Genomic DNA, 12662 nt, shown 5'->3' with positions numbered 1-12662 from the left:
GCATCTTGAAAACAGCATGGCTTTTGTTCTGTGTCAAAATCGTGTGCTGCTTTGTGCTGGACGGTTCAATAAAATCCCAGTAATACACATTAACGACAAACTGCCCGCTGGTTTCACTTTGTTTGCGTGCTCTGTTCCAGTCCGAAGGGACTGCCGATAAATATTTGAATGGTGAAAATGCAATAACAACAGACTCTTAAAACCAAATTTGTTTCCATTTCCCAGCTTTCGATAAGACACCAGACTCACTTACAGTCATCTGATCGCTACACTCTACTAAGTTAGTGTGCAGTTCACAGCCATGACTGTAATCCTACGTGCACATTCAGTCAGGGGAAATTAGGGCTGAAAGAAGGCTTATGTCCTTGTCCTTCTTCGATTTGCTTTCCTTCAGTGTGTGTCCCAGGTTTAGACCTTTTTGTGTGCTAATTAATAATACATGCTGTTTTGAATGATTGAACCCTGTGTTTCCCTAGGAAGTAACTCGTTCCTTTTATGAATATTTCATCGCTGCAGATAATGAATCCAGCCGGTCACAGCAATTATAACCAACTAACGGCCCCTTTGCTGCTCCGATGTTAAAGCAGCTGGCCCCGCCATCATTTCTGACCTGTTCGCTTCTGATGCAGATGGACTCAGGCTGGTGATGATTCAATGTTGCTCAGTGGACCGAAGGACCGTAGTAAGTTGGGTTGTTAGTTGAAAAGACAGATCCAGCTGGACAGAAAATGCTAGAGGGCTTGTATGTCACATGAGAAAAATATGTATGCTGACGCCAATGCAGCAGACGTAAGTGTGTCAAAAGTGTAGCTGTGTTCATTTCATGGTTGGATTACGAAGCAGCTCTACAGGGCCATGTTACCCCACGGACCTCTGAGCTTTGCCCTGGAAATATTGCAGAAAGTAACAAAACGGTGGCTGAAAGCAATCGGATCAACCACATTAAAGCTACAGTACAACTTTTAGAAAAAATATTGTTTTTACATAGTTGTTGAAACTCATTATATCGAGACAGTATAGTATGAGACAGGTAGTCTGCGAAAAAAATCGAGCTCCTCTGCCTTCTCCCAGTGCTAACTACAAACAACCAGTCAGACCCAGGAGGCGGGTCTAAGCGCTGCCAATCATGCCATGTGTGTGCCGCTCGCCTCCCATTCTCCTCACCATGCTTGTTCTTTACTGCAATAAAGCTGTTCACAACAGATTATATGTTTTATATTACACTGTCACAGCATGGCGATAGTTTTAACAAATATGTAAAAGACATATTTTTATAAAAGTTGCATATTGCATTTTTAAGCTCAAAGAAACACAAGGTGACCAGGAAGGCAAAATGGCAGTCAAAGTGACAGAGAGTGAAGAACAAATGCTAACTGTGTTTCTGTCACTCGACTCATTTCTTTCTGTCAGGCAAACGTTGGTGCTCTGTGAACAAGGCATTCATATGTATGAATTCTTGGCTTTGTGTCTCATTATTTTGTGTATAATTATAGTTAATCTCACTGTCCCTCCATCTTCTTCAGCTCATTTTTTTCTTACAAGTTTAATGCTTGTATAATATGCTCAAAGCTGCAAGACTCATGTTTCAATGAAGATCATTTTTTCTCCGCTTCATCAGACTCTTTGATTTAATCAGACACAGTGTACCGGTTCTAAGTGTAAATGACCTAGATACTTGATCCCTTAATAAGCCATATGTTCTGCTCGATATAAGTATGCATGACTGGGGTACTTTTCAACAAACAATAATAACAAAGGACAGCTTATAAATGGATTGATTGTGACCATGGTCCTTTATTTAAATACAGAAATGTGCTTTTGTGCTTCTCAGTTGAATGTAAGACCACTCCAAAGTCTCAATTTATTTGTTGTTTGTTTCTAAAGAATGTAAAGATGAGCTTGTTGATGTTCTTCAGATCGTTGTTCTGCTTCATAACCCCGGTTCACTTGAGTTTAAGGTCACAGATTTGATGGCCACACTTTCTAATTCAGGATTTCCTGTAGAGAGGAGGATTCAGGGTTCTAACTTGTTATGGCAAACTGTCCCAGTCTTGAGGCAGAGAAGCAGCCTCAGATAATCACACGACGTTTGAGAGTCAATACGATGTTTTTTTGTGTGAGATTCTGTTAGTTATAAACAGGATGCGGTGAAACACACCTTCTACAAAGTTCCTTTTGCTCTCGACTGTCGACAAAGTGTTTTCCCAAAGGTCCGGAGGATCATTAAGACTTAAATGTGAGGAGGAAGAAGAATGTTTTTGTTTCTTTCTGGTGAGCAGTGGCTCAAACCATGATAATCTGCCTCAGACCTAGACCAGTTTTTATCTTTTTCATTGTTAAGTCATGATCTTAACTGAGGCAACAGATGTCTACAGTGCTGTGGATGTGGTCTAAATTTTTGAGAGCTTCTGGATGAATCCTTGCAAAATAGTTGTGATCATTTTGGTGGACAGGTCGCTATTCCTTGTTTCCTCCATTTGTGGATAACTGCCCTGACGTACAAATGTCTTTTTTTTTTTTTTTTCTTTTATCCCTTTCACCATTTCCAGACTGATACCTGTCAGTAACTCTCTCATCTCATTTTGAAATTTTTTAGATCAGGATTAAGTGTTTTGCTCTTTGAGATTGTTTGGCCTAATTGTGCAGGCCGGCAGTAGGTTCTATTTAAATGAAGACAAAAACGCTTCATCAGAGAGTATTTCTAGCTGTGCAAAATGAAAACAGGGCAAGCAAAAAGTTATTCCCTTTGTTGGTTTGTCTGGCATGCTTGTAGACAATACACAATATAATACAGCAATGAAAGTATGAAATACAACAAACTGTAGGAGAAGCTGAGATTCATCAGGGGCTTCAAGTCTGATATTTGTGAATGGACTGTGACGTCTTCAGTTATCAATTATCAAAATAAAACTGATTTTCAAAATGATAATTTTTATTTGACATCGCTATGCATGTCGATTTGCTTCAACACGCGTATCATTGACACATTTATTTACTAATTAGAATAGGTGTTTATTAATATAATTTTAAAAAGACAAAAAAAGCTACTTGTGGTCCTTTCTTAACTAATTTCTAAATTTTCTTTTGCATGTTGCTTGTCCCCGCATTTTAATAAAGTCGTCACACTAAATAAACTAAAAAAAAAAAAAAGTATAAATTGGCGCCGAACAGCCGTATGTATGGCACAATTTTGAAGGCACATGTGACTGTGCAAACGCTTGTTGGCATGCACACACGCGCCAAGCAGGGCGATTGTCATCCTCGTGAGCATTAATTGTGACTTAGCAGCTTAAGGAAGTCACACTTCCCAGGGTGATCTCCATGTGCTCTGGCAGGATAGGAAAGGCCACCAGCGCACATCAGGAAGTCATTTCTTGCCACACACTGACTTTTATCTACCTGCCACCTATTGCAAGCACATGTTGGATGCTCTTAACTGAACTGAGACACACACACACACACACACACGCACACACACACACACACACACACACACACACACACGTAACGTGGTTTTGTGACGACAGGCGGAGGGGGCAGCTTGTTAACCCTCCTTGACTCATGCAGACCTAAACCAAAGCAGGTAGTCCGCAGAGGTTTTTTGAAATAATACTTCATTTTCCTTCTTTCAAATTTTCAACCCATTGAAGGTGTTTATAGTTGCCTCAGTTTTTTTTTTTTTTTTTTTTTTAGATTCTGCTAAAAACACACGTGAAGTTGACTAATCTGGTTTCACCGCATTGCTGAATAAGACCACCCAGGGAGAGAGAGAGGCTGAAACACTTGAGAAGGTAGGACAAAAAAAAAAAAAGAAAGGTAACCGTTGATGGTATGAGCAAACTGAAGAAACTACAATCCAGAATACTCTTAATTAAAATGAGCTCAAACTGGTTGTACCTGTTTACAGAGGTTTTATGGAGATTTTCTGGAAATTGGGGTATGATTTTGAACCTTTTACAATCACTTACAAAATGTACACAATTTACAAGCCTCTCCTTTGGCATCGGAGAATCCTCGTTTCCTTTTTTCTTTGTATAAACTAAACTAAACTCTCTCTCTCTTTCACATAGACGATAACTCGTTTTTGTCCCAGTAACAGCTTGCCTCATCACCTCCGTCTCCCTCCACTGCCGGAGTTCGGAGTAGTAGGGGTGAGGGGGGTTTGCTTGTTTTCCCGTAATGAGAACCGTTACAGGAAGGGGGGTTTTATCTGGGAGAGCTCTCACCGTAATCAGTATCGATTATCCTGAGAAGCCGTACCGATTATCGGGGGTGGATGTTGGGAACTGAGAACAGCAAGGGGACACAATTTTCTGTCACTGAGATAGTCACCAGCATCATCCTGGTGGCATTCTCGTCGGTGGTTGCTGATCAAAGTATTGGAAAGAATTTGTGCTTCTAATAAAGTTTAACAAGATGCAGTTTCACCTTTTGATGCTCCGAGGGTGGTGAGGTCTGCCTCCTTGGGCTAACGATGGAAACGTTGGCGGTCTCAGCCATCACAACTTTGTACTACTACACTTTATAGAGCCTTCTTAAACTCACTTTTCACAGGATGGCTAATTTTTCCAAATTAACCTTTTATTTCTGGATTGTACCAGTTTTGTTTTCAGGTCCTTTGTCTTAGGAATCAGCCCATTCTTTGCTTCTTCACGTTTGCTTCACGCTGGCAGCCTGCAGGGAAAATGGCTTCCCCCTTGTGTCTCTTGGCATTGTGAGTGGGGAATATGTTGGGTCAGGTCTATTTCATGCACCCCCACTTGGACACACAAAGCAGCTCTTAGTTAGACCCACATGAACTCTATTAGTATTTATTACCTCATTGTTCATAGTGAACATGTCTGGCATGTGTTCCAGACTGGGAGCAAACTGGGGGAAGGACCGAAGTAAGGATGGTGTGAAATAGCGAGGGGGAAAAAAACAGAGAGTTTCTTGTGAAAATTACAGGAAGACTGGCATTTATCAAGCATTTAACAGTCGCAGCACAGCACTTTCTTTTTTTGTCTGTTTGTTTTTCTTCCATATTTTATGTTGGATCAGCATTTTACACAATGCCTTTATAACAAAGAAGAGAAACTCAACTCTGTCCAAGGGAGAGACGCATTTCGAAATCCAAAGTGTTTTAGTTGATTTCATAAATCCTGCAACTAAGGGAAGCAGAAACTCAAGCTGAGTTTATTGTTCGACTTGAAGCACATAGATAGTTTCTCTAAACTCACAATAAAAAAAATAAATCGTTCCCAGTGAACCAAAGGCACAGAGAAGAGAAATATAAATTTGCATTAGGTTAACCCAGAGCATCATCAGAGTCGAAATGTAGTCTTAAGTGGTCCAGCATCAAAAATTATGTTGTAGACTAATTTTGTTTTATGTTAATGGATTTTTAATTGTTAATCTCACCAAAATGAATGGAGTCAAACAGTGGGAAGGCTTAGGAGATGATGTGTCTTTGTAAGCGGGGAACAAGACGGCAGTATTAAAGTTGTAAGTTTGATGGCATTGGAGGAAATCTTCTTGAGTGTCATTACTCTAGTCTAGCCGGTCCGACCTGTCTTTATGCTCGACGCATACACACTCTGGATTGTAAAGCCGACAAGTATTTGGTGGTTTCATATGGAAACAATCCTGCACATGCACATTTTTCCAACCGCACACTGTTCCTGCTTGCTGCTTGTAAACGTATAGAACATTTCAAAGCGCATTTTGTTGTGGTTTGTATTGATTCTCTAATGAACTTAAAACATTTCGTACAGTCAGATAACGAAGGATGTCAATCAATTAGTAAAACTTTGAACTTTGTTTAATGTATGAGATCAAACACAGCTGGAATTACGCTTAAAATGGAGGCTTTTTAAAAAAAAAATCTTTTTAATAAATTTAATGTGGGTAAACTTTTTTAGATGTTATATTGCAACTCGATCCGAGCATAAACATGAAAATTAACGTCTTTGTTTTTCTGAGAGCAAACGCGCAGCTTGACAAATTTATGTCATGCTTGATATATTTTCTATTTTAGACAATTATGGGGGAAAAATAACTCCTCTGCTGTGTCGAGAACTTTTTCAAAGAAGTGAGACTAGACACTCTTTTAGTTATGATTACCTTCGTTGTTTTGGTTTCTCAATATGAAAGAAAGGAAATTTCAAAAATTACTCAAGAACTTGTATTAAATTTGCTTCTGTTAAATATCATGTTGATCTTGTGCAACATAAATAATTTACTAACATCACATTCTCCTTTTCTTCTCCCTCCCATGAAACCCCTGCCCTCTCCCCTCCCAGGTCATGGAGAGCACTTGTCCTTGTTGAAGTGCTGACTCAGACACAGCCAGCTCGTGGGTGGCGGTAGAGGGGTGCATCGTCTAAGTCTGCTGGTCGTCATGTGTGAAGCTCTGGTCTGATGTCCACCCTTACCTCAGTGCTGGCCATGGACGGGGAGAACTACCTGCATCCAGAAGGCCCTCAGCTGAACAGCAGCATGTTCTCAGTGGGCGCCTCAAACATGGAGGCAAGTCATTTGTCTGCATTAAAGCTGTTGAGACTCGAGTTGTTGAAATTCAGAATGAGAAACGCAGGAATCGCATTCATGTCGAGTGTTTTGGTTAAAATTAACTGTTTCCTTTAAGTAACTGCTAAAATGCACAAGCAGGCGTCGGTTCAGACATCTGAGAGGAGGTTGCAAAAATAATATTAATAATTTACATGCATTATATAGTAAGACACAGTTTCTATCTTAGTCTGAATATTTATTTTATTTCCTTGAAATTCTGCAGTTTACTTGCAATTTATAAACCAACATTGATGTTCTTTTAAATAATTTAGGAAACCCCAAATAACGCCGTCCTGAATTGGCTTCTAAGAGGTTAAAGTTTGAGCTAATTTAAAGAACAGCTGGGGATTTTTTTAAGGCAACTCATCAAATATTGTACTTCCTTCTGTGATTAAAAAAATCAGGCAAGATATTTGATGAAGGATAGTGGATTCCCACAAGTCTGGTTCACTGATGGGTACAATGTCTGAAAGGTTGAAGGTGCCGCTTTAATCTGTTGAAACAAGTATAAGGGAGATCTCAGAGCTAACAAGATGACAATATTCCAAAAGCAATATAAAACAAAAAACAGACAATAATAGAAAAATAGAAGAAACTTCTAATGCTGAAAATACCATCCGAGCTTTGAAGTGCAGGAGTGGCACCATCATTTCTAGGTATCTTGCTGCAAGAGGGTCTGGTGGACTTCTCAAAATAAATAGCAACATAAAAGTCCCATATATATCCCATATATAGATATAAATTTTGACATCTCAAGACGTCAGAAAGTTTCAACCTTGGGTGTAAATGTATTTAAGTGCACAATGACCATAAACAAACCAACAAATTTCTCAGAAAGGGGCCTAAAAACAACAAGTCAATGCTTGGAGTGTCCCTCATGAATCCCCAATGCCAGTCTCACAAAGAAAAAAATTCTAGGCAGAAGAGAAAAGGTGCGTGGTTGGGTACAAACCTGACTCAGTTACACTGGTTCTGTTGAAGTAATGGGCCAAAATTCCAGCAAACTGTTGTGAGAAACTTGTGGAAGCACCTAAAAATTTTATACCAAGAAATACACTTTAAAACTCTTTAAAAGACATTGTTTCCAAAAAGCAAGGAGGTGTAAGTAAGCTTCTGAATTTGTAGAAAGTTTTTTTTATTTTTAATTAATTTTTTTTTTTTAATCCTTGTTCAATTATATGGGGGCGTTTTGCAATAGAAATAATTTTGGTAGTTCTGTCATAAAACAAGTCAATTTTAGACCTAATTACTGTAACAAAAAAAGTTTTTGTTCTTTTGATAGAGTGTAAGTAAACATCTGGCTTGTTTTCATGCAGTGATCAATTTTAAGATGCATCCAAAAGAACTAAGAGAATAAAACACAGCATTAAAAAATAAATATAACAACAAAATATAAAGATAGTACATCACGATAAACTAAATTCAAATTTAAAAAAAATAGATTATAAAATAAGCATCTGCCTATATTTGAAAGCTGACATAAACAGCAAGTCTTTCAGTGCTGATATGTAGGAGCCGGAAATTTAATGTATCGGATTTTTTTTGTGTTGTTGTAACACGTAAAATAATCTTTACGTCAATGTAACCTCCTGAAGAGGAAAGTTTGTTCTGATCTTGTTTTAACAAGAATTCATTAGTCTGTTCTTTTTAAGTCTACTTAAATATTGATTTCTAAATCTGCCTTTTCAGAAGTTAAAACGTTGACTTCTGTCCTGACTGACTTACGCCTGTGTCCCATCCACTCATTGATGCATCTACTCTGTGAGGGGCTGTGGTCAGTTGTTGACACATACATGTAAAGTTGCATGTCATCAGTGTAAATATAGTAAAAGTAAAATGTTGCAGTGCTCAGTAAGCTAGGCTAGGGGGAGCATGCACATGCTGAATAAAGAAGATCAAAGAACGAAGCCTTGAAGAACCTCACATGTGATCTTTGTTTGCTTTGATTTATATTTGCCAACAGAGACAAAGTAGTTCATGTTTGACATGTATGATTATGACACACTTTGTGGTTCATATGTTTAGACTTCACACCTTTCCTAGCAAGAGAATAAATTCCAAGTCTGCCTAAAAACTTTGACCATAAAATCTTTAATTAATTACTAGAAACAAAAACCCACCTTCCTATGTAAATCACTGAAAAACAGCTGGAATGTTTCATATTCCTGTGAAAAAAATTTTTTGCACGGAGATAGACAGCAAAAATGGATAATATAAATCACATTCTAAAATGTAGCAAAATGAAAACTGAATAAAGTTACGCCCAACATGATTCAGAATTCGGCAGATTTAAAGTAATTCGATCAAGAAATAGACAGAAAACGAGACGGGCATGGCTCAGAATATAACATAGTAAAAAAAACAGTTTTTATTGCATGTTTTTAAAAAGGCGTGTAGAAAATCTTTATACAACATTCAAACTCACTTTTAGCTACTGACCAACTCTTTGCATGTTTTGCTGGTATTTTGATATTTTTCTTCGGTGAAGAGCACAGACTCATTCAGACTGGAAATCCACCTGGTCATCGCCGTAATCTGCATCTGCCTGCACAGATTCTCTATCAGATTGAGTTTATTCTTATTCTTTAGTTGACAAACACTTTGTATAATTACTAACTCCCCCTGACACTTCGAAGGTTTTAGCTCTTTACGCAGTACAGATTGTTTAAATTTTAATGCACAGAAGCACTTCAAACACTTTTCAGTGGCTTACTTGTCCGGTACAATTCTGCTTGAGAGTGTTATGTTTACTGGATTGTTAAGTGATCTTTCACAAGCCGTTATTGACAGTGACTTTTGTTCTTTTGTTTAATGTGAACCTGTGAAACTGCTATGTCAAATGCAGTGCGGTCAAAAAATGTCAGGCGTGCCTATCATTTGTGCCAGCGCTCCTAAGAAATCAATGTAGACTGGAGACCTGAAATCAATAGAAAAAGGAAGCAATCCTCTGGTGGAAGTTTTGCAGAGATGAGACTGAGGGGGTTTCCTTCCCTTTGCAGAGTATTATGAGATATAATTATCATATAATTTGATTTGACTATGCCAGCAGCCTTTAAGGTATTTGCTCCATATTTCTTCATAACTTTGCTTGGATACAAAGTGGATATTTGGTTTAAGTATAATTAAAAAGAATATTTTTAAAGCCAAAGTCAAAGTTAATTTAAACTTCCCTCGACCAAAAAAATATTCCCTAAAATGTTTAACTCGGGGAAAGAAAAAAAAAAAAAATCCTACCATGTCTGCCTTATTGTTTGAAATTCCTGAGAATTTCTCAAAATATCCACTCAGTAAATTGAAACCACATCGGGATGATTGCTTCTGTGAAATTCTGTTGAACTCGCTGAGTCATACAGAGGAAATATTGAACAAAAAAGAACGGTGTTGTAACTGCTTGGTCATAATTTTTTGGTAAAAAAAAAAATAACACAACCATATTAGAAGATGACAGGCATCGCTCAGTTAAAGGATGTTTTACGTCAGCTCTAACTGTCATAACTGAGTGTGTTCATCAAGTCCAAAAAAAAAAAGGGATGTTATTTTAACTGTGCCTTTACTCTCTTTGTTTCAGAGTTCAATATTTAACTCCTCTGGTACCTGGGGAGCCTTTCCTCAGCAGCCTGGATACTGCCCTATGCAATCTGGAAACCAGTAAGTCCATCTAAAATCTCAACTCTGCTTCACAGCGCTTTCACACAACTCAAATTCCACTTTTGACATAAAAAAACAAACAAAAAAAAAAAAAACATTGCAAGTGAATTAAAGTTTGACATTACACAGCAGTAAAATTTGACCGTTAGGAAACAGAAAGGAAATGTTTCTGTCATGATCCGTGGTTTTCTGTGTGTTTTGAGTTTTTTGATGTTTTCCTGTTTCCCTGTGAGTCTCTGTCCTGTCCTCCCCGTTGATTGCTCCCCAGGTGTGTCTCATTCCCTTAATTACCCCGTGTGTATTTAAACCCACCTGTTGTCTGTTCCTCGTCGGGTCCTTGTCTAACGTCTCAGTTTTTGCTTTGTTTCCGTCACTCGCCAGTTGTACTGTTAAGTCCTGGATTGTGGCAAGGTGTATTGCTCTCCGGTCGTACTGCTAAGTCCTGGATTGTGTTTTGCTTGCATGTTAGTTCCGTTAATCTGTTGCTACCGGCATCTTAGCTGTGCGCTAGTCTGTTTGCCGTGCTGCCTGTACCTGGACTACTCCAAGCGATATCTTCATTAAATCATTGTTTTCACCATAACCTGGGTCTCAGCGTCTCTCCTCACCACCAACAACCCCATTTTATGACAGTTTCAGCTTTTAAAAGAAAACGGCTTCAAAATCTCCCGGCTTAAATTTCACAAACGCGCCCACTTGGTGTGACCTAATGCAGTCCCCCACACCACCAGCTCACTTCACTCCAGATTGGTCTAATCTGTGAGACCTCTTTTATTTCCGTCTGTGGGCGGCTTGACGTCAGCCTGCATTTGGGGTAGGGGGTTGAGTGTTAGACTTCCTGCAAGTTAGAGCAGCTTGTGTGATCTTGCCACTAAATACGACGTGTCATTTTAAACACAGTGTTTATCAGTCAGTTGTTGTGTTTCTGTTTCCTGTGAACCCGACAAGAAAACACAGCACAGAAGCGGCGCTGCTTTTGCACAGGTGAATGTTTTGGCCAGTTTAAGTCTCTGTATTAAAGAATATGGTTTATGTGGCAAAATGCAGGTTTGAATTTTTTTTTTTTGCTTTAAAAATACTTGATATATTTAATTTATAACTGATGTTTGTCTGTGTTGTAATTTACTGTCCAGAAGCTGATTATCGTAATAAATAACATTTTGTTCCACTTGCGTCATTTTAAAAAATAAAAACAATTACTTTTAATTCTTTGGAAACGGGCCCTTTACTTTTTTTTTTTTTCTTTTTACTATGAATGATGAATTTTTTTCTCCACATCAAGATGTTTCGTTTTATTACTGCGACGTGCGCTGTGTTTCTTTGAAAGTTATAACATCTGGTGACGTGAAGGCGCTGCGTGTGGTTTTCAAGTTCACTCAAAGTGGAGCTTTATGATGTCAAGCTCATTGTACACGACCGTATCTCACTTTCTATCTTACTATGTACAGAAGGGATACAAAAAAAAAGGGTCTGGCTCAGAGAAAAATGATGAGATTGATTATCAATTTCTTTAGAATCGGGCTAGTTAGACCTCATCGAGCGCAATTAAAGTTAGGTAACCTTTAAAAAAAAAAAAAGCCTAAAATTTGCATTATCTTCAATGGTTTTGCGTTTGTAAAAATGTTCTTTTCAGAGATTTCCTGGAACACTTAGGCCAGTTTTTTACGAAACAGGACAGAGCACTTAAAGCAGTAGTTTTTGTATGACTACCTTTTATTGTGTTCACTTCTGTTTTTTCTGATTCTCACGACCTTGTAAGTCCCCCGTGCCGCCTGATGCCTGGGTAACTTTGCACTCTCTTGTCCAAAGTAAAATTGATTGGGCTCAAAAGTGCAATCTTGCCTGCTCAGACTGTTGTTGAGAACGTGCAGAGGAGTGAGATGATCACATGACACCAGTGAGGAGAAAACATGCATGGGAAGTGTTATGTTTGCTCGAATTGTTGACTTACAGTGCCCACTCACATCTGCAGAGCACATACTGTTCCTATGAATGACTACAAGAACCATAAAGACAACTAACCATATTGGCCTCTTCATAATTAATCCTCTTAATTTGTGTGTTAGCATTCAAATTGCTAGTCAAGCAGATCAGGCTACTTTACCGTAGTTGTTGCTTTAGTGCTGGAAAGTGTTAAAACTTGCTGTGCAACATGAAGCTGCAGCAGATCTGCTGCTGTGTTTTGTGGAACCAGCACCAGACTTCTACAGACCACAGAAACCTCTGTGCGTACTGTATGTGATCAAACACTACCTTTTTAAAAGACCGATGCACTGTTTACATAGTTACATAACACATCATGTGTAAAATAAAATGTCAGAACTTTTCATTCTAGGCAGAAGTTGGCTGTTAATTTCCTATATTTAGCTGTGAAAATAATTCTGATACAGTTGATAAGAAGAATAAGAAGACACACATTTTTTTCTTCCTTATCTGAAATGAAATGTCGACACATTAATGTGACA

At 38.4% G+C, this 12662-nt stretch overlaps 1 protein-coding gene across 3 annotated transcripts in view; it reads left to right on the top strand.

The window, feature by feature from the left end:
- Positions 1 to 12662, top strand: part of sbno2b (strawberry notch homolog 2b) — a 182898-nt gene that overhangs the window by 50102 nt on the left and 120134 nt on the right. For 2 of the 3 annotated variants that reach the window (XM_088004881.1, XM_014970277.2), the window contains exons 2-4: positions 3694 to 3791; positions 6282 to 6507; positions 10118 to 10197. In XM_088004881.1, coding sequence (XP_087861007.1) covers positions 6400 to 6507; positions 10118 to 10197 — 188 coding nt within the window. In that variant the 5' untranslated portion in view covers positions 3694 to 3791; positions 6282 to 6399. The remainder of the gene's footprint in view (positions 1 to 3693; positions 3792 to 6281; positions 6508 to 10117; positions 10198 to 12662) is intronic. The other variant, XM_014970276.2, reaches the window with a different exon arrangement.

Source organism: Poecilia mexicana, unplaced genomic scaffold (assembly GCF_051168715.1).
Source record: "Poecilia mexicana isolate PSO_F unplaced genomic scaffold, ASM5116871v1 scaffold_4, whole genome shotgun sequence".
NCBI classification, from domain to species: Eukaryota; Metazoa; Chordata; class Actinopteri; order Cyprinodontiformes; family Poeciliidae; genus Poecilia; species Poecilia mexicana.
The sequence above is the reverse complement of the archived record's forward strand: the minus strand, read 5'-3'. Positions and strand labels throughout refer to the sequence as shown.